This window comes from Lissotriton vulgaris, unplaced genomic scaffold, assembly GCF_964263255.1.
Source record: "Lissotriton vulgaris unplaced genomic scaffold, aLisVul1.2 SCAFFOLD_699, whole genome shotgun sequence".
Lineage (NCBI taxonomy): Eukaryota > Metazoa > Chordata > Amphibia > Caudata > Salamandridae > Lissotriton > Lissotriton vulgaris.
This window is the reverse complement of record NW_028240948.1, coordinates 1-21,792: the sequence shown is the minus strand read 5'-3', so window position 1 is coordinate 21,792 and position 21,792 is coordinate 1. Positions and strand designations below refer to the sequence as shown.

Genomic DNA, 21,792 nt, shown 5'->3' with positions numbered 1-21,792 from the left:
AGCAGCTAAGTTGGAGAGTTCTCCTGCTTTCAAGGGATATTCCTTGTGATGCATACATGTTCCCATAAAGTTACATGCGCACTTTTGTGCAAGTTTTGTAATGGTTCTTAGTTGTGCCATTAAGATTCTTGCCTTAAAACTTGTATTAAAGGCTCCTGCCTAGAGTTTACTGACTGAGCATTCTGACACGGGAAGTGGGGTTGTCATAGCTTGAAAATGTGAATACATAGGAAAAACATGGGACGGTTGTTCTCAGCTGCAGAGTACAACGCAGAAAAAGGACTGGGCTACATTTTAAAAAAGAGTACCACACCATTGTTTGGTGTTAAAGATGCTGAGGTCTTACTTGAATGAGATCAGGACAAAGTGGTCGCTGTCCAGAAATGTCTCCAGGGTGAACTAGGCTGCCATGGCATGCTGTTTGCAGGAAGATCCTATGCAGAGTTTGGAAAAAGCTTTACCACTACGCCCAAATGTGACACTGAAGCCTATCACTTTTTCTGTATTGCTGTGTTTCAAGTGTCAACCGTGAATTTCTGTCTTTCTTGCGAATTTTGACTCATTGTGCAAGAGGCCCAGTAATTCAGCAGGCAAGAAAAGATGCAATTTTTTCCTGATAGGGAGACAAACAGATTCTGAATGAAGACATCCAACTGTCTCAGGTCCCTCCTCCTTTCGCTTCTCTAATTTGACAAGCAAATAGGATCAATTCTACCACCTTTAATCAGTAAATTACAAATTATTTGGACGTCAAGAAGCAATTTCACATCAGTGTTGGTCATGTACTCTGCCACTGTCTTGCGCAATGGCATACTTCCTCGGAACTACTAAGTGGTCATGATAGGCCTATTAGTATTTTTAACAATGTATATAGATTTCAATTTGCCTTTAATAGTTTCCACTACTTACTCTTCCACTGGCCCCCCAGCAACATGTAGTAGGCTGTTAAGAGGCTCAAATTGAACAAAAGGTTAAGCCTGTAATGTTACCTTCAATAACCCTGTTATGCTCTGCTCATTTCCGGAACTTGAGTCAAATAGCGACTTTGCACCTTCACAGGTCAGTTTCCAGTAATAGAGGTCAGTCACCAGATCCCAAAAATGTCTTACTAGTTGCTATTTTTTCAGAAATATGGAGTTTAAATGGGTGTTGGTCACTTGGACTAAGATGGATCTAGTGATGCTTTGGCTACAGTGGTCTCACCACCCACCAAGCAATCTTGATCGCTTATCAGTCGTATGGTATTTGCACCTCTATAGCTGGTCCTCCAGGGACAAACTGCCCTATGCCCAACAGAAATATTCTGATCAGTCGGGACCTTAATTAGTCTCATCCTGAGCTGTGTACTGACTAGATACCGGTTAACTAAATCCAGAGTATCCGGTTGAACAGGATATTTAACCTCCTAGCATAATAAGAATGTCATTATTGTAGCTGCTTGGATGAGTTTCTCATCCGGGCAGTAGATTTACTGGTGAAGGGCTTTACTACTTATTCTACTGGAAACTTTGCAGCAAAGACTTCAACCCAGTGATTTGTCCAAGTATTGTTGTGCCAACAGCCTAAGACCATGTAATTGTTGGGCCAAACATAGAGTAAGTGGTACTTCATTATATTTCTTTTGACTGGTAATTTGACAGATGTGTTTATCATGCAACACATATAGAATTTATATGCCAACCTGTACATCAACCTCAGGCTGACTTCCTATGTCTCAACTGCTCAAACATTCAGAAATGTTTGACAGTTGTTGCCCAATGGATGAGGAATATGCTACTTACCAGTATGCATCTGTTCTTGGCATGTAGGGCTGCTGACATTCATATCTGTGCATAGATCGCCGCCTAGTGTTGGGTCCGGATGATCGCACATTGTTTTCCTGGAAGAGCCTTCGAAGTATCACGAGATAGGTGGCTCCTCCCCTGGACTACAGTGCGCATGGGCATCCTCTCCATCCTCAGATTGTTTTTCGCCATGGTGGCAGAGAAGGAGTGTAATACAGTAAGTGATGACCATGCTTGAGAATGATTCTGAGTGCTACAGCTACTACAGGCACAGGGGAGGAGGGCGGGCGATATGAATGTCAACAGCCCTACATGGCAAGAACAGATGCATACTGTAAGTAGCATATTCCGTTCGAGGCATGTGGGCTGCTGAATTCATAACTGTGCATAGAATAAATAGCAGTTACCTCCTTAGCGGTGGTTGCCCATGCCAGCTGCAGCAGTCTGAAAAAGAGTTCTGAGAACAGCCTGCCCTACAGCAGCTTGCTGTTTGGAGTGCACATCTAAGCAGTAGTGTTTTGTAAATGTATGTATGGTGGACCATGTGGCTGCTCTACATATATCCTCTAGAGGAATGTTACCTAGGAAAGCCATGGATGCCGCTAGATTGCGTGTGGAATGCGCTCTTGGGGGAACTGTTAAAGTGCGTTTAGCTTTTTGATAACAGATTTGTATGCACTTAACAATCCATCTGGCTTTACCGGATTTGGAAATAGGGTTGCCTTTGTGTTGTGGAGAGAAGGCAACAAACAGTTGTTTAGTCTTTCTAAAGTCTTTTGTCCTGTCGATGTAATACAGGAGAGCTCTTTTAACATGTAAGGTGTGCAGTGCTCGGTCTGCCACAGAATCAGGGTTTGGAAAGAAAACTGGCAGTTCTATGGTTTGATTAATGTGGAACTGCGACACCACCTTAGGCATGAATTTAGGGTTGGTACGTAGCACTACCCTATTAGCATGAATTTGTAGGAAAGGCTCTTGAATTGTTAGGGCTTGAAGCTCACTAACTCTTCTTAGCGATGTGATGGCTATGAGAAAAGCCACTTTCCATGTAAGCAACTGTATCTCCTCACAAGAATGAAGAGGTTCAAAGGGTGGCCCCATGAGCCTGGTGAGAACTAGGTTTAGATTCCAGGCAGGTGAAGGAGGGTGTCTGGGAAGGATCACTCTTTTGAGTCCTTCCAAAAAAGCCTTAATGGCAGGCACTCTGAAAAGGGAAAGATGCTGCCTGTTTTGAAGATAAGCTGCCATGGCGGCCAAATGTATCCTGATGGAACTATATGCCAGATTGCATCTATATAGATGCAACAAATAACATATGATGTTTTGCGTGGACGCATCTAGCGGATTAATGTTATTATTGGAACAGTAGATGACAAATCGCTTCCATTTGGCTGCATAGCACGCCCTAGTTGTAGGCCGCCTTGCCTCCTTGATGATGTTCATACAGTCAGGGGGCAAGTTGAGGTAGCCAAACTCTATGACCTCAGGAGCCATATCGTAAGGCTCAACTGTTGCGGATCTGGGTGCTGAAGGTCTCCATGGCTCTGAGTGAGGAGACTGGGCGTGAGGCGCAGCCGTTGGTGAGGCACCACTGAAAGTTAAAGAAACGTGGTGTACCAGGTCTCCCTTGCCCACGTTGGAGCAACCAGGATGAGCGTCATGGAGTGCTGCCGCAGTTTGCGTGCCACTAGCGGTATGAGCGGTGCTGGAGGAAAAGCGTACGCAAATCTGCCTGACCAGTTCATCCATATCGCATTGCCCTGAGACTGCGGGTGTGGGAACCTGGCGGCGAAGGTTTGGCATTTTGCGTTTTCCTTTGTGGCGAACAGGTCTATCTCTGGATGACCCCACTGCTGGAAATATGGTTGTAGCACCGAGGGGTGTATCTCCCACTCGTGCATCTGATGGCTGTGCCTGCTGAGCAGGTCCGCCAACTGGTTGTCTTTGCCTGGGAGATGTTCTGCCATGAGGAAGATGTTCCTCTGGATAGCCCACTTCCACATGCTCTGGGCTAGATGAGATAATTGCGGAGAGTGTGTGCCTCCCTGCTTTTGGATGTAATACATGGCAGTCATGTTGTCCGTCCGGATCAGCACGACTTTGTTGCACAGGTGCAGTTTGAACGCCTTCATCGCCATGAAGGTTGCCATCAGCTCCAAAAGATTGATATGCATCTTTTGCTGCTGCATCGTTCATAGTCCTTGCACGGTATAATGGAGGACATGTGCTCCCCAGCCCTGGAGAGATGCGTCCGTCGTCAGCACTATTTGTGGGACAGGCTCTTGGAACGGTCGTCCCCTGCAAAGGTTTTGTGTGTTTCACCAATGCAGAGAGTTGTATGCACGACCGGTCACCAATTCTAGGTCTTTCAGATGCTCATGAGCCTGGTTCCACTGTCGTGCCAAGCACTCCTGGAGCGGATGCATGTGTAGCCTCGCGTGCGGGACTATGAAGATGCAGGAGACCATCATACCGATCAGCTGCATGAATACCTGCGCTGGGAGCGAGTGTTGGGGCCTAAATTTCAGAATCAGCAACTGCATGCTGTTGACTCTGGCAGAGTTTGGCTGCGCTGTTGCTGTTAGAGTGTTTATTGTTGCACCTAGGTACTGTTGTACATGACCAGACTGAAGGTGCGACTTTGGGTGATTTAGTGAAAATCCTAGACTGTGTAGGAGGTCACTTGTGCGTGACATGTGGCTGGCACACTGCTGGGCTGACTTTGCTTGGACAAGCCAGTCGTCCAGGTAGGGATAGACATGGATGTGTTTTCTCCGAAGGTGCTCAGCCACAGTTGCTAAGCACTTGGTAAACACCCTAGGGGCAGTGGTGACCCCGAAAGGCAGGACCTTGAACTGGTAATGCTGATTGTTGACGGTGAACATGAGATATTTCCTGTGACTTGGGTGAATGGGAATGTGGAAATATGCATCTTTCAGGTCTAGGGTTGCTAGGAAGTCTCCCGGACTGAGCAATGGTAAGACTTTCTGTAAAGTTAACATATGAAAATGTTCTGACAAGATGTACTGGTTCAGGGGTCTAAGGTCTGAGGTCTAGAATGGGCCACAGGGAACTGTCCTTTTTTGGGATTAAGAAGTACAGAGAGTACAACCCTGTACCCTGCTCTTCTAAAGGCACGAGTTCTATTGCCCCTTTTTGCAGCATGGAGAGTACTTCTTGCTGCAATAAGAGCAAGTGCTCTGCGGACATAGGACGGTGCCTTGGGGGTATGTTGGGGGGAGTGGAGGTTAGTTCTAGACAATAGCCGTATTGGATAAGTTGTCTCACCCACCTGTCTGTGGTAATGCCTTCCCAGACCGGCAGGAACTGCTGGAGTCTTCCGCCGGCGGTGTTAAATGGTCTGGTGGCAGTGACAAGGCGTCACTGTTTGTTGGGGGCGGAGGATCTGGCATTGTTATTTCCACGTCCTCTGTCTTTGGTGCTGTTCCCACGATATCCACCCCTGTTATTCTGGTTATAGGTGGTCTGCGTGCTCCCCTTGTTGTATTGGGCTTGCTGCAATGCTTGACCTCTAGAGGCTCCCCTGTTACCGGAGCGACAAAAGGAACTGCCCCTAAACTGCTGTGACTGCATAGCTCCCATGGATTTTGCTGTCTGTGTCTTTTTTAATTTTTTCAAGGGTTGTGTCTGCATCAGGACCAAAAAGAAAGTCAGGGTTACCTGGCTGATTGAGCAAAGTTGTTTGGATCTCTGGTTTGAAACCAGAGATGCGGAGCCAGGCATGACGTCTCAGCATGACACTAGTGTTGATGGCTCTAGCTGCTGTGTCTGCTGCATCGAGTGCACACTTGATGGATGCATTTGAAATTAACTTCCCTTCCTGTATTAGCATTTCTGCTCCCTCTTTATAAGCATCAGGCAGGTGTTGCATCAGCTGGTCTAACGTGTCGTAGTGAGCCCTATCATATCTGGCTAATAGGGCCTGTGTATTTGAGATCCTCCAAATATTAGCCGCTTGAGCTGCTACCCGTTTGCCAGAAGCTTCCAAGATTTTGGATTCTTTGTCCAGAGGAGGAGCATCACCACTAGTTTGAGAGTTTGCTCTTTTGCGAGCATTAGCCACTACTAGGGAGTCCAATGGGAGCTGGCACTTGATGTAGGTAGGGTCCACAGGCGCATGCCTATATTTTCTTTCAATCCTTGGGTTTACAACCCTTGCCCTTGTGGTGTCTTTGAAAATGTCAGTAGCATGTTTGAGGACACCCTTTAGCATAGGCAATGTTTTTACCGATCTTTCTGAGGTGGAGAAAGTATCGAATAGAAAGTCCTCCTCCACTGGCTCAGCAGGCATTTCAACGTCATGGTTAATGGCCGCCCTTTCAATTAAAGCGTTAAACGCCGCCGTGTCCTCAGTAGGCGAGGTTTTGACATTATAAGACTGAGTATCAGGCGTAGTGTGTGGATTATCAGGGTCAACTGTGTCAGTCCAGTGTTGAGGTTCCCCTTGATCTGTGTCAGCATGATAAATAAATGCCATATGACTGTAATCATCTCCCACATCCTCATCGCTGCGTGTGGGAGAATCGGCATCGTGCTGTGTATATGACGCCACAGGTTCGAAGAGAACAGGTGAGGTGGCTAAATCCCGTTTCCTTTTGAGAGGGACCTTGTATGACTCTAAAGGATGTTCTGGAGCGATTTTTCGCTTGTGAATGGTGAGCCTGCCAGAATCCGAGTCGATGAAGAGCTTCGACTGATTGTCATACGAGGGCGCCTGGAACATAACCTCCTCTGGAATGGATTGAGACTTGGAAGGTACCGACACCTTCTTGGCCGCTTCGGCGCCCTTTTGTGGTTCGAAAGCTTTGGGTCGAACGGTCGGGGGCAGTCCGTATTTAATTGGAGGAAGCACCTGAGACAAACCTACCTTCTTCGAGATCGACGGAGTCTTCGATCCGATCTGCTTTGGTGGATCACCAGCAGGCTTGCGGCCATGCGTCGACTCGAGCGCATGGTACACAGCAGGCACTGCCTTGTGCTTCGACGCGATATGCTCTTTCGGGTCGGGCTTAGTCTTCGACTCGAGGACCTTGCTTAATATCAGCTTGGAGGATGCAAGCGTCGGTTGGACAGTCTTTTTAGTCTGGAGTCCTTTGGCAGTGTCGCCATGTTTGGACGTCGACGGCGTCAGAGTGCCGTGCTTGACCGTCGAGACTAGCTTCGGCGCCCCGCTCTTCGGGCCGACGCCCCCTTGTGACCCCAAAGGGTCGACAACACTTTTAGACTTGATTGGAGCCGCGGAGTCCCGGGGCGTCCATCCGAAGACTGTCTTCAACAGTTTCGGTTTTGTTTTTGCCTCTGTTGGTTTCGGTTTTGATGGATCGACCAATGGCTCCTTTGAAGTATTATTAGCCAGGCCTTGATGCGGGGCTATAGAATGTGGAGTAAGATCTCGGCTAAGGCCTTCCGGCCTTCCGGCGATGCCTCGACCTGAGCCTTAGAGAGCAGAGTGTCAATTTTAGGCCCCGCAACTGCGGGTGGGCCTTGCTCATCGCTTGAGTCGTCATCGACTGCTCCGATGGTCTCTGCGTCGTCTCCTACCTTCTTCGTCCACATCAAAGTTAGAGTCTTGCTCCGACGCAGGGTCCGACTGCTGGCCAGGATCCTCTTCATAGACGCCTTCATCGTCATCGGCCTCGAAGATGTTCTCCGGGTCGGGCGCCGCTTTCTGCGCCGACTGTCGCGCAGCGCGTCGAAGTCGAAGAGTCTTCTTCAACTGGAACTTGGAACAGGCCATACAGCTGGCCTCGTCGTGGTCCGGGGATAAACATTTATTGCACACTGGGTGCACATCAATGTGAGGGTACTTTGAGTTGCAGACGGGGCATCTCTTGAACGGGCTCCGTTCCATCGTCGTCTTAGTTGGGGCCGGTGGTGTCGAAAAAGGCAAACGGCCTTCGACGTCCTGTTGGAAGAACTGGATGAAGTACAGGCATCGAAGGAGACAATACCAACGCCCCGAAGGCCTTTTGGCCTTGCGCAAAGAGTTTTATATTGATTCCGAACTTGAATCAATAAAGTACATCCGAACCCAATGGCGGAAAAAAACAATCTGAGGATGGCGAGGATGCCCATGCGCACTGTAGTCCAGGGGAGGAGCCACCTATCTTGTGATACTTCGAAGACTCTTCCAGGACAACAATGTGCAATCATCCGGACCCAACACTAGGCGGTGATCTATGCACAGATATGAATTCAGCAGCCCACATGCCTCGAACATACCTATTGTTTTAAAGTGAATCCTAATAAAACAGAGGTTTAAGTGCTAGATGGTTCACTTTCAATCTGGTCACACAGTGGGTGGCCCCTTACCTCTGGACACTTGTCCAACCTAGGTCCCCACGGCCTGTAATCTGGGACTGATATTCCATGAGGAAACAGACCACTCTGCACAGGTTGCCAAAATGTAATCCTGTTGTTTCATCTTAAGGAATCAAGAAAGTCCTACCTCTTTTCCTTCCCGTAATACGTGCTTGAGTTGGTTCCACCTTGATTACTGTAATGTGATCTATCTTCTACTACCTCAATACCAACTCAGGCTAAAATGTTTAAAATACAGCTATTAGATCTTATGAATTATCCAACTCACTTGGAACAAGTGCACTGGTGTCCGGCTTACAAAGCACACAGACTTAAAGCATGTGCATCTACCAAAAAATCCTAAATTGACCAATACCCGTAAGGAGTGGATTTTATTCTTCATCAGCCTGCATTCATAACTCCCCTTCATCATCTCCTTCTCCCTACAGTCATAACACTTTATGGTCTTATGCCTATTATCCCGCCCAAAGTGGGGGTCAGAACAGGTGAGGGTCACAACAGGTGGGGCCCGTTTCTGGAAGCCGCAGAGGCCTGCGGAAGCTCACAAAGGAGGAAAGCCTTTAAAGCTTCCCCTTCGTGGACCATGCCCATCCTGGAGGAGAAGGCGTGGCACCTCGTCTCAGGATGTGCATTGTTTCAGACCCCGAGAGCAGCAGGCTCTTGACCCAGGGGTCCAGAATCATGTCTGGTGGTGGCAGCTGGGCATCAGCCACTCAGCCTGGACATTAGTGGTAGGTCGTTTTTCAGGGGGCATCCCTAAGATGCCATGTGTGTGCATTTCTCATTAAATCCCACACTGGCATAAGTGTGGGTTTAATGTGCTGAGAGGTTTGATACCAAGCTTCCTAGTTTTCAGTAAAGCCATTAGGTTACTGTGGAGTTTGTAATGACAAACTCCCACCACCACATACTCTTAATGGTATTTCTGAACTTCCATCTAAGAATTGTAAGACGCTCATATAAAAAAAGGAATATGCTACTTACCAGTATGCATCTGTTCTTGGCATAGAGGGCTGCAGAGTGGTACATTTATGAATAGATCGCCATATGGTGTTGGGCTCGGATGATTGCACTTGTTTTTCTCTTGGAGAAGTCTTTTGTCGTCAGAAGACCGATGACTCCTCCCTTGGTTGCTAGTGCGCATGGGCATCGGCTCCATCCTTAGATTGTTTTGCCATAGTAGGGTTAGATGGAGTAGTATGATAGAATACAGAGAGAAATGCCCATGTAAGTGTATCTAAATAAGAATGGAACAGACACAGGTTTCCGGGGAGGCTGGGACGGCATGTACCACTCTGCAGCCCTCTATGCCAAGAACAGATGCATACTGGTAAGTAGCATATTCCGTTCGAGGCATATGGGCTGCAGATGGTACATTTATGAATAGACTATACAGCAGTTACCTCCCTAGCGGTGGTCACCAGTGTCTGTTGCAACAGCTTGAAATAAAGTTTTTAGTACACCTTGGCCCACTCTAGCCTGTTGTGTTGCCTGCACATCGACACAGTAGTGTTTTGTGAAGGTATGCAGTGTAACCCAGGTTGCTGCTTTGCATATGTCATCTAGAGGAAGGTTTCCTAAGAATGCCATAGATGCCCCTAGTTTACGTGTAGAGTGAGCTCTAGGAGGAACAGTTAATGTCCTTTTTGCTTTAATGTAACCTATTTGTATACATTTTACAATCCACCTGGCAATGCCTGCTTTAGAGATAGGATTGCCCTTATGTGTTGGAGAAAACGCTACAAATAGTTGTTTTGTTTTCCTAAAAGTTTGTGTTCTTTCTATGTAGTACAATAGTGCCCTTTTGACATCTAATGTATGTAGGGCCCTTTCTGCTACCGTCTGTGGTTTTGGAAAGAAGACTGGTAGTTCCACTGGTTGATTGATGTGGAATGCTGAAATTACTTTAGGCAAGAATGTTTTTTTCTAAGAACCACTTTATTTTGGAGTAACTGTAGGAATGGTTCTTGTATTGTGAATGCCTGTAATTCACTTACTCTTCTGAGTGAAGTAATGGCTATAAGAAAGGCTACCTTCCATGTAAGGAATTGCATTTCACACCTATGCATAGGTTCGAAAGGCGGTCCCATTAGTCTGGTAAGTACTATGTTGAGATTCCAGACCGGGGAAGGCGGTAGTCTTGGTGGAATGACTCTTGAGGTCTTCCATGAAAGCTTTTATTGCTGGCAATTTAAACAGGGATAGATGTTGCCTGTTCTGCAGGTACGCTGCTATAGCTGCAAGATGTACTCTAATAGAGGTGTAAGCAAGGTTACATTGCTGTAAGTGTAGTAAATAGCAAATAATCTCCTTAGTGGATGCGTCCAGAGGGTTGATGTTGTTACTGTTACAGTATACAGCAAACCTGATGCATAGCATGCTCTGGTGGTAGGACGTCTTGCTTACTTAATGATTTCCATACAGTTTGGAGGTAAATTTAAGTATCCAAATTCTATGACCTCAGGAGCCAGATCGCTAGGTTCAATTGTTTGGGATCTGGGTGCATTATTTCTCCATGGTTCTGTGTAAGGTGCGTGGGTAATATTTCTAACTTTTGATGTGGCACCTGTGAGAGTTGCAGTAGCGTGGTGAACCACGGCTGTCGTGCTCACAAGGGTGCTACTAGTATCATTGTCATTGAATGTTGTTGCAGTTTTCGAACCACTAATGGAATTAGTGGGAGAGGTGGAAAAGCGTATGAAAATTTGTTGGACCAATTTATCCATAACGCAATGCCCTGCGACAGGTGGTGTGGGTCCCTGGATGCGAAGGTTTGGCATTTTGCGTTCTGATGAGTGGCAAAGAGATCTATCTCTGGTTGTCCCCATCTTTGGAAGAATGGCTGCAGTATTTGGTTGTGCAGTTCCCATTCGTGTATTTGTTCTGACTCTCTGCTTAAGAGGTCTGCTATCTGATTTTGAACTCCTGGTAGGTGTTCGGCTAACAGATAGATCTTTTGAGGAATGGCCCATCTCCAAATGTCCTGCGCTAGTCTGGATAGTTGGAGAGAGTGTGTCCCCCCCCCTGTTTTTGAATATAATACATTGCTGTCATGTTGTCTGTTCTGATCAGGACTGCTTTGTTGAGAATCTGCATTTGAAAAGCTTTTAATGCTAGAAACACTGCTTGTAGTTCTAGGTAATTGATGTGCAGTCTTTTTTGCTGTACACTCCATCTTCCCTGTACTGTATATTTTTCCATATGCGCTCCCCATCCGGTGAGCAATGCATCCGCTGTTAGTAGCACTTGTGGAATCGGTTCTAGGAACGACTGCCCCTTGGAAATGTTTGTTGTGTTCCACCACTTCAGAGAGCGATGTGTGCGGTCGTCTACCAACACCAGATCTGTAATCTGACCTTGAGCCGGATTCCACTGTGTTGCTAAACATTCTTGCAGCGGATGCATTTGTAGTCTGGCATATGGTATTAGCAGTATGCAAGAGGACATCATCCCTAATAGCTGCATGAACACTCAAGCTGTTAGTGAGTGTTGTGGTTGAAATCTTTGGATCAACGTGAGCATTGTCTGGATCCTGATTGGATTGGGGTATACTTTGGCTTTTTCTATGTCTATAGAAGCCCCTAGATATTGTTGAACTTTGTTTGGTTGCAGGTAGGATTTTGTGTAGTTCACGGTAAACCCTAGTTGGTGCAGCAACTGATTGGTCTTTATTGTGTGTTTTGAAGACATTCTTCTTGTGAGTTGACTTTTATTAGCCAATTGTCCAAGTAAGGGAAGACATGTATTTGTTGTCTTCTTAGGTGCGCTGCAACCACTGCTAAACATTTTGTGAACACCCTTGGTGCTGTTGTGACCCCAAACGGAAGGACTTTGAACTGATAATGTTGTCCTTCTACAACAAACCTGAGGTATTTCCTGAGGGCTTTGTGAATTGGGATGTGAAAGTAAGCGTCTTTTAGATCCAGTGTAGAAAGAAAGTCCCCTTTCTTCAGTAAAGGAAGTACTTGTTGGAGCGTGACCATGTGGAAATGTTCCAAATTTATGTATGCATTGAGAGGTCTGAGGTCCAGTATTGGCCTTAGGGACCAGTCTTTCTTGGGAATTAGGAAGTATAGAGAGTATACCCCTGTTCCTTGTTGATGTTGTGGAACCTTCTCTATAGCACTCTTTTGTAGTAGTGATAGTACTTCCTGTTTTAACAATGTTAGATGATCTTGACTCATTGGACGCTGTTTGGGGGGGATGTTTGGTGGGGTAGCTGTGAGTTCTAGGCAACAACCATGTTGGATAATTTGTCTCACCCACCTGTCTGATGTGATGTTTTCCCAGACAGGTAGGAACTGTGATAGACGTCCCCCGACCGGTGTTATTATGGTCTGGGGAGAGCTGTATGAAGTCACTGTTTTGGGGTTGGGAAGTTGCTGTTGTTATTTCCGCGACCTCTACCCTTGTTGTTGTTACCTCTGTAACTGCCTCTTGAATTACCTCTGGGTGATGTTGGTGTAAAATAAGTAGATTGCTGGCTTGTGCCTGTATTCTTTGACCCGCCTCTATAGGTGGACCTACAAAAGGAACCCGTTTGAGTTGGCTGTTGCAATGCTCCCATTGATTTAGCCGTTTGTGTCTTTTTTCATCTTTTCTAACGTCTCGTCTGTACGTGAGCCAAAAAGTGTTTTCTCATCAAAAGGCTGGTTCAATAAGGATGTTTGTACTTCTTGTTTGAACCCTGAGACTCTGAGCCATGCATGCCTTCTTAACATGATACTGGTGTTGATGGATCTTGCTGCAGTGTCTGCTGCGTAAAAGGCGCATTTAATGGAAGTGTTAGTTATTATCTTCCCTTCTTGTAGGACCTGGTCTGCCCTTTTTTGATGTTATTTAGGGAGATGTGTAATGAGTTTTTCTAACTCATCATAATGAGCTCTATCATAGCGTGCACGTAGCGCTTGTGTATTAGCTATGTGCCAGCTGTTTGCTGCTTGGGATGCTACTCTCTTGCCAGAGGCATCTATTAACTTGGACTCCTTGTCAGGAGGAGGAGCTTCTCCTGTAGTTAATGAGTTTACTCTCTTACGAGCGTTTGTGACTACTAGCGAGTCCAGAGGTACCGGTCCTTTGATAAATATTGGGTCCTTTGGGGCTGCCTTATATTTTTTATCAATTCTTGGGTTTAATACCCTAGCCCTCACAGGGTCTTTGAATATGTCAGATGTGTGATTGATAAGACCCTTAAGCATTGGTAGTGTTCCTGATGTTCTTTGTGCAGCAGGTAGTGTTTCTAAAAGGAAATCCTCTATTTGAGGTTCCTTGTGTAAGTCTACCTTGTGGTATTTTGCTGCCCTATTAATTAACTGTGCAAAACCTGCATTGTCATCAGGTGGTGAGGGTTTTGAGGGATATAGTTCGGGGTCGTTATCATTATCTGACCCTGCGTTATAATCCTCCCATGGGTCTGCTTCATCTGGGGCAATGTCGTCATCCCCATGAAGTTATCCCTCCCCTGTATCACTTTCTAAATCTGTTTGAGGTGTAGATGGTCTTGGTATAGAAGGTGGAGGAATAGCTGGCAGAGTGTGAGGAAGAGGAGAAGATGGTGTGTATGTAGGTTGAGGAGAAAGGGGAGGAGTTGCATTTGTTCCCATTGTTCTCTTTTTAGGAGGAAGAGCTTTGTCGTCCAACTGTTCATTTTTCCTCTTTTAGGTAGTTTTGTCACCACTTTGCCAGTTTGCGGATCGATAAACAAAGTCTTTTGTTTTGGATCGGTCTGATGCTCCTGTGTCGGTACCAATATTTTTGGTTCCAAAAGGTGCCTTTGCTTCTGACCGTCAGTGTTCTGTGTTTTCGGTACCGAGAATTTGCTCGATTCCGATTTTTTCGGTGTCGAGTAAGCCTTCGGCGTCGAAGCAGGTTTCGGTTTCTACATGGAATGTTTCGACTGCGAGCATTCCTTTATATGGAGCTTCGGTGTCGATGTCTGCCGATTCTCGATCCGACATGGTGGGAGGCCGAGAGTTTCGGCTTCGGTTTCGTTGCCGGGCCCGAAGGCAGGGCGTCGGAAACTTTTATCGGTATTCTGACCGGGCTCGAAGGCGGGGTCGACACCAAACGGGGTCGGTTTTTTGGTAAGGGTACGACGTCACTCACGGTTTGATGATCGTCAATTTCTTCGACATCAGACTCGTCCACTTCCGACCCCGACTCCTCATCTTTTTCTTCTTCGGGGTGCTTGGCCTCGAACAGCTACGGGATTGCCTCTGACTGAAATTCTCGAAACCTCGTGTCTTCGGGCTCGATGGTTTCTAATCGTCGACTTGGAGGAGAATGCTGCGCAGGCTTCACAGTCCCTGGATTCGTGTTCAGGTGATAGGCAGAGATTGAATACCTCGTGTAGGAACTTAGCACCACACGTTGGACATCTCTTGAATGTAGTCCTTTCCATAGACTCCGGGCTGGACTACGTCGAGATAGGCCTCTCGGTCTCGTCGACGTAGAAGTTGTAACTTTTGTTGTTGACGTCGAAACGCGTCGAAATGGAAATGAACTCTCGTTCGATAACAATACCGTCGAATTGGAAAGGGAATACGTGCCGAAATATCACTTTTTTCCCTGAAGTCGATCCGGAGTGCTTCGATCCTCATCCGAACCCGATCCCCAAGGATTCCAGTTGTCTTGTAGCTAGGTCCCTTAAGTTGATGGTGAAATTCGAAGTGCAAACTTTGACTTGCATGCAGACTTCGCATGAGGAGTTGAGGAGTCTGTTCTTTGGGAGACAGTTACAATGCTCATCTGTTTGGGCCTCCAGACAACCGAATGGCCTAAGGATGATTCAAATACTTCAGCATCCTCAGAGGTTTGCGGCACTGCAAGAGGATGTAAATAATTTTTACAGCCAGTACTTCTGAAAACACTTGCAGACATAGTGAGAATGTACTAATTTGAGGTGGTTTAAGCTGGAGGGTTAAGCAGGTAGTAACTGAGGGGGAAGGGAGATATTTTACTTTGAAAATATTAAAAATAATAGTTTCATATGAAAATAAAAAACTAGCAAAGGAAAATACACAAGCAAGCTACATTATATTTTTTGATCTGAATACACCTACCTGGACACTCCATATCCTCTTCCATGTCTGTGAAGAGGATACTGGGGACGGTAGTTTTCATAATTTGACATGTTTCCTCCATTGGGTGAACACTGAATTGGAGAAGTGCGCCCTGAGGGTATATTTTGCTGCATCCGCGGTGGAAGGACAGGAAGCCCTCGGCTGTAAGCCACAGTCATGCAAACCTCCTTTCCTCGCACTTTCTTAAATAATCTCTTTCGAGACTTTATGTCCATTTCTGTAATTTCAAATGGGAAATACATGAACTAAAAGCAAAACGAAGCATTTATTCAAAACTGCTAATGCAAACATAGATAAACACTACAAGGTCATTGTTAATGTAAAATACAACGTACATATCCATCAATGTTACAGAAGAAATGGAAACCACAATGAGCCCACAGTCAATGAATAATCTGCAGAAAGGCAAATTTGTACCAACTGATAACATAATTCAAGTACAACTCCTTTTCAACACAACTCTCTCAGAGTAGAAGGACCAAGTGGTCAATGCATACTTCAGGAGGTGAAGAGGATTAAGAACTCAAACAGAGTGACACAGTACACCCACAACGTAAATTTTCTGGCCGAGTTTTACCGTACAGAAATGAAATGACTTTGTTCAACAAGCAAGTTATAGCATAGATGGCACCAAATGTTACACTGTAAAATATGACTAACTGTGGGGTTTGGCTCAAGTCCAGGTACTATTTAGGAGATAAACTCTCACAAAAGGTCTGAAACTAAGTGACCTGGGATACAGTAGCAAACTCCGGGCCACAATACAGTCTTGAACAATTCTTGTGTTCAGCCTAACACTAAGGTGTTACAAAAATTGTTGTGCACAATAACGGGGCCAACCAGCTAGGTCAATTGTGTCACCAACGGCTCCTTTTGAGGATATGCCAGTGACCTAGTATTCAGTAAGATACACATCAAGTCACAGGAATCCAACAACCACTTTAAGACCCCTTTCTTCGCTGTAAGCTCAAAAATATGATAAACCCTCTGTGGTTATCCCATTTACTGTTTAGAGCTTGATTCTGATGATGGGGAGTAACAAAGCTGCCTTGCACATCTTGCTGGGCTTGTAGCCAGAGTACAGCTGACCTGCGTAACAGAACTCTACATTTTTCCTTCACTTTGTCTTCCTCTGTCTGGAGTAGCGTTCACACCGGCAAAGTGAATCTGAGCTAAAACAAAGGAAATGGGTTGGGTACCTCTCGCATCCATCCAGTACACGAGTTGCAAGGAGCGGACAGGAATATGCACATGCAGAAAGCAAAGTGCGAGATACGAAGACACCATCTTGTGCAGCACAGAATGTGGACCCCAGCACTCACCAGTTAAGCTACACACAAATCACGGGTTAAACTGACAGCTCATACTGGTTCCAGAAAGGATATACAGCAAGAGACCTTAAAAGAAAAGTCTCCAACTAAAGGAGCATCTGAACTGTAAGGACCCCATGGCCATAACCGTTTCATTGTCTTTCCTGATTTGCAAGAGTGCTTCATACACGGCAGTCCTAAAGAGAGCCTCCCCTGTGAACAGCAGCTGTATGACCGATGCCTGCACTTTAAACTTGAAGCCCGATATCCTCAGCCATGTGTGTCTCCGCTCCTCAGTGTGGTGCCCATGCAAATCTGTCTGCTGGCAGTATGTACCGCATCCAGGACAGAGTTGAGGCAGGAGTTGGCAATGATCATCTTGCTATCCTGGATGACGGGGAAACAGTCGGAACACTGCGGCCTCACCCACGCGTGTTCAGATTACGCAAGCGCTACCAGCTTGCCTTGACCACGCATTTAAGTGGTTAAGGCGCTGCGCCGGTCTAGTTGGTGGCTGGTGGAAGCATAACTCAAACAACAAGAGAGTGTTAGTATCTACAACAGACAAACTCTACTAGCCAAAGTTAGTACTAGATACCGCTAAGTTGTTAGACAAGGCTATTATTGTCAGTTGGAAAGGATAGAGTGCACGTGTTCAAAGAACTAGCTAAAAGGACCCTCAGGCCCCAGTGGAACACTGGTAGCCAGTTGTCTTCATTGGGTCCCTTTTGTCGCTAGGGAAGTGAAGGTGAATCTAAAAAGAGTACGCACTACTCCTCAAAATTATTTAATGAGAGGGTAGCTCTAACTCTGCTAAAAACAGTGATCGAAAAACATAAATTTTTCTGGACTACACCGGGTTGTGCAAGTTTGAACCACAAAGTCCCATTTGAAAAGTGTAAAGAGAATTATTATAAATGCTTAAAAGCACTCTTCAAAAGCATTTATAATAATTCTCTTTACACTTTTCAAATGGGACTTTGTGGTTCAAACTTGCACAACCCAGTGTAGTCCAGAAAAATTTATGTTTTTCGATCACTGTTTTTAGCAGAGTTAGAGCTACCCTCTCATTAAATAATTTTGAGGAGTAGTGCGTACTCTTTTTAGATTCACCTTCACTTCCCTAGCGACAAAAGGGACCCAATGAAGACAACTGGCTACCAGTGTTCCACTGGGGCCTGAGGGTCCTTTTAGCTAGTTCTTTGAACACGTGCACTCTATCCTTTCCAACTGACAATAATAGCCTTGTCTAACAACTTAGCGGTATCTAGTACTAACTTTGGCTAGTAGAGTTTGTCTGTTGTAGATACTAACACTCTCTTGTTGTTTGAGTTATGGATTCATAGGGGTATGAGAGTGTTTTCTTATGACCCTTACTCTCTTGTTGATGAAATTATTTGGCTGGTGGAAGCAGCCAGGCAACAAAAGGCAGGGACGTTTCTAGGGCTTGTGGGGGCGTTAGTTTTCAGGAGGGAGGGGGGTAGTTTAAGAACTGAGGGCCTTAACAATGCATAATTCGCCTCAAGCTGGAAGTTTCGCAATTGGTCACCCAATCATAGCATAGAAAGATGCATGGGGTGCGGGGGAACCAAGACATGGTGGATTTGAGAAGTACAAAACTGTGACTTATGTATCGCTGTTGCAAGTATCAATGCCTCTATATGTAAATGTTATCAAGAATTTGCTTCCAACACCTGCAAATGTTATTTGTATTAATGTTGCTTTAAGGAAAATGTTAATTAAGAAATGTATGAAAAAAAATAAAAATAAAAATGCATAAAGCGTTGTAAAGGCATGCGTGGTAAAGGCATATTCGTGGTTCAGGCTTGCACTGTTGAGACTGCGTGGAACCGGCATGCGTGGTAAACACATGCGTGGTTCCATCACATAACTCTGGATCACTGATTTCACTCTTTTTTTGCACTCCTCTAGGTGGTGTTGTATCAGACAGTCTATTTACTTCCATTGTTGGTGGCCGTATCTGTTGGAGAGCATTGGAACTTGAATTTCTCCATTGCGTCGCCATCTCCTTTTCCATCTACCCACCTGGTACATCCTGTCTGGCTTTCCTATTCTGGATGTTGCCCAGTCTATGTGGGGGCATGGTTTCATTTTAACTGTGGCCACTATGACAGTCTGCCGTAACGTTTCCCTTGATGTACTATGGGTCTTGGGTGGAATTCCTGTATTTTTTCCTCCACCCAAGGAGTAATTGCCCTAGTTGTGGCAGGTTCCTTGAAGGTTTCTTTACCCTGGTCTCAAATGATGGGGAACACAGGCAACTATAGGTTTGCCTTCTGTGATGGCATCAGGGTTTTGAGGAGGAAGCAAAATGCCTCCCTTTTTCTCTAGCTGGACTCCATAAGTGTCAGCGGCCCTCTTCATTAGTCCATTGTACATGGACAGGCCGTCCGAGGGTGAGGGTTTTGAGGGGTAGGTGTAAAATCCTTACTCAATGGATTTTGCCACTCTTCAAACCAGCCCAGTTTCTCAGTCACGGTTGGCTTTTCCTCCTTGTAATCAAAGAGGATCCCCTGCTTTTCACCATGTGGTTCCGCCATCGACTACGTCTCGATATCTGTAAAGTCTTCTCCCAAATCCCCCGGCACAGAGTTTTGTTGGGATACAAAGCATTTTGAGGGAGTCTAACTCTTTTTCGTTGAAGATCAGTGCCATTTCGACATAGTTTGTGTCTTTATTTTGACCTTTAGCAACTAATTCTGCGGTGTTTTGCATGCAAATGTGTGTTAAAAGTAATTGTGTAAAAGAGAAGGCTACCTAGGAGACGTGTACCTAGTAAAAACTGTAGCATTTCTCCCCGGGCCTAACTAAGACATATGACAGACACATCTGAGGTGTTCAGGCCACTAGCATACTAGGAAGTCAAAATCACCTGCATAGAGCGGGACAGGGAGAGAAACTCCACCTCCTTGTGGATTCAAGATGCCCAGACTATCAGAACAAAACATGGCTACCTCAAATACCATTGTCTTCACTAGGGAACTGGCGGGGAGTCCTACAATGCCTTAGGCTGGGCCTTTGCACTCTAGTAGTTCGTGAATGTACAGACATCGGAGCCAGTGCAGATTATGACGTTTACTCAATCAGAGAGAGAGCCAGCGACAATCCATTAATAACTGGCAAGGCATGAGGTATAGGCTGATGCACATGGTAGCATTAGCAGAGGGGTGGACTGAGGTCAGACAGAGGGAGATGGCACTAGGTAAGGACCCACCAACAGAGCCTGGTGTGGAGCCATTAATGGATCAATGGGAGCAGAATGTATGCAAGAGTAAGGCACTATCGCTCTGAATAAATGAAGCATGGTGTCCCTATAAAGTGTTAAAATTGGGAAGCATCAGTGTCAAGACCAGAAGCAGGTCAGTTCAATAATGCAGGCGGCTCCGGCTTTCAAATCAGACTGCACAACCTCTTCGTTGAAAGAGCAGCAGGAATGGGGCACTCCCTTTTAGATTTATTTTGCTTTAGCCACAACTTCACCTTGGACTTATCAAACAATGGAGAAAGAGACAAGGACGGACATCCAAATGTAGAGTATGGCTGGCCCCTTCCCCGACAAAGCTTGGACGGGGACTCTTCGACTGCTTTTGAGGGCTTCAGGAAGCATTGTAGGATGACTTTGAATCATGCTTTATGTAAAAGCACCTAAGGCAGACTTCCAGGGAATTTGTGACAGACTTGTTTACAGCAGTCGTGTCACAACTTGATGGTAGTCTTCTTCGGTGGGGGACAGATCTATGGCACACGTTTCCTTGCATTCACTGGTTGGTTAGCAGTTCTTACAGAGGTTGTGCTTTAGTTGCACCTGTGTAAATCTCTGATCTTACTCTGACACTTTAAAGAACACATTCATATGTTAGAACTCAATCGCTCCTAAGTGAGTCTGTATAATGTACTCCATGGTAGAGTAAGATATTCCCAGACCTCTTGAACAGAAAAGGGATACGCCACTGTCACCCCAGGGTGTGTACGTGTGTGTGTGTACACAGCGTTGCCAGGAAACAGTGCTTACAGGGATTGGGCTACTATTTTGCCAGGATGGCTCTATACATCAACCAATTCACTGGTTTGTTTAACAATGTTAAAGATGGGTTTTAGGATGAACAACTTCTTCGTTTACTTTCTACAATACTTGACGATTAGGAGAAGCAAAGTAATTTCACTTCTCCAAATGTCACACCTCATCGAACACCTCCCACATGGGTGATACTCCAACCCACACCAGCCAAACACACTGAAAGGGCACACAAGAAAGCGTGAACTGGAACTGCTTGCAGCCTTAAGGGCATGAAGGGCTACATAAAAGCTGCAATATAATCAAACAAATGGCTGACAGGTTTGGGCAAAGTGGAGGACAGCAACTTTCCTCAAGATTATTTTGGCCTAAACTGAAATGTCAGCAGAATAAAAGTTTGGGGGGATAAAGCTGTTTGAGGTTTATTAATCCAGCGGCTCGTTCCTTTATTTTTCATAAGATAATTTAGAGAAGTTGTTCCACATGCCATGCATGTTCCCACAGAACCCATCTACATAACATTTTGCCTGAATGGCAGTGCACCTTTATTAAAGGAAAACCTGAAAAGAACAATGGAGTATTTGCCCTTATTACTGGACAGATATTCAAAATAAGGACTTACCCAGTTCTGAATTATAGCCTGGTATCTTCTGGTAGTTTCCTCCTTTTCGAATAGGAGGAACATTCCAAGCTGGGACAGGTGTCACCTGGGTCACTGGTTTCAAGTTTACAAGAGAAATCAAATGTCTATAAAAATTTTAAAAAAGCAAAGTTTATAAGCACATTGAAAGGATTGCACCACAATAGCTAGAAAACGTACACTAATTTAATAAATCTAATGTAACATTTTCTTAGACATAAGGTAAGTTGCATATGTATTACTTAGCTCCCATACACTACATCCACATAAAATCATTTTACAATACAAACTCAATAAAATGGATAATTTGTGAATTAAATGCGGTCCACCTTATAGCGAACAGAACATTAATTATGACATCAAATTAAGTAAAGGTTTGCTTCACAGTTTACATTTTTTTATGTTATGGTTTTATGTTTTTAAATACACTGTTGCAAAGAATGCTCTGCAAATTTAAGTAATTAGCTTAAAAAGTGTTCCAGTCATGCGCCAATTCAGGGCACATTGCTATTATGCAGGAGACAAATTCAGCACAAAACCACTCTTTGGAGAATTCACGCTTAACATTACAGAAGCTGGTATTCAATTTTTCCCTCAA

General features: G+C 45.2%; 1 protein-coding gene across 1 annotated transcript in view; it reads right to left on the bottom strand.

The window, feature by feature from the left end:
- Positions 1-21,301, bottom strand: part of LOC147672473 (UDP-N-acetylglucosamine transferase subunit ALG13-like) — a gene marked incomplete at its 5' end in the record, with an annotated part of 438,517 nt that extends 417,216 nt beyond the window's left edge. The window contains 2 exons of the mRNA XM_086948010.1: positions 15,188-15,425; positions 21,177-21,301. Coding sequence (XP_086804136.1) covers positions 15,188-15,425; positions 21,177-21,301 — 363 coding nt within the window. The remainder of the gene's footprint in view (positions 1-15,187; positions 15,426-21,176) is intronic.
- Positions 21,302-21,792: the final 491 nt, after the last annotated feature.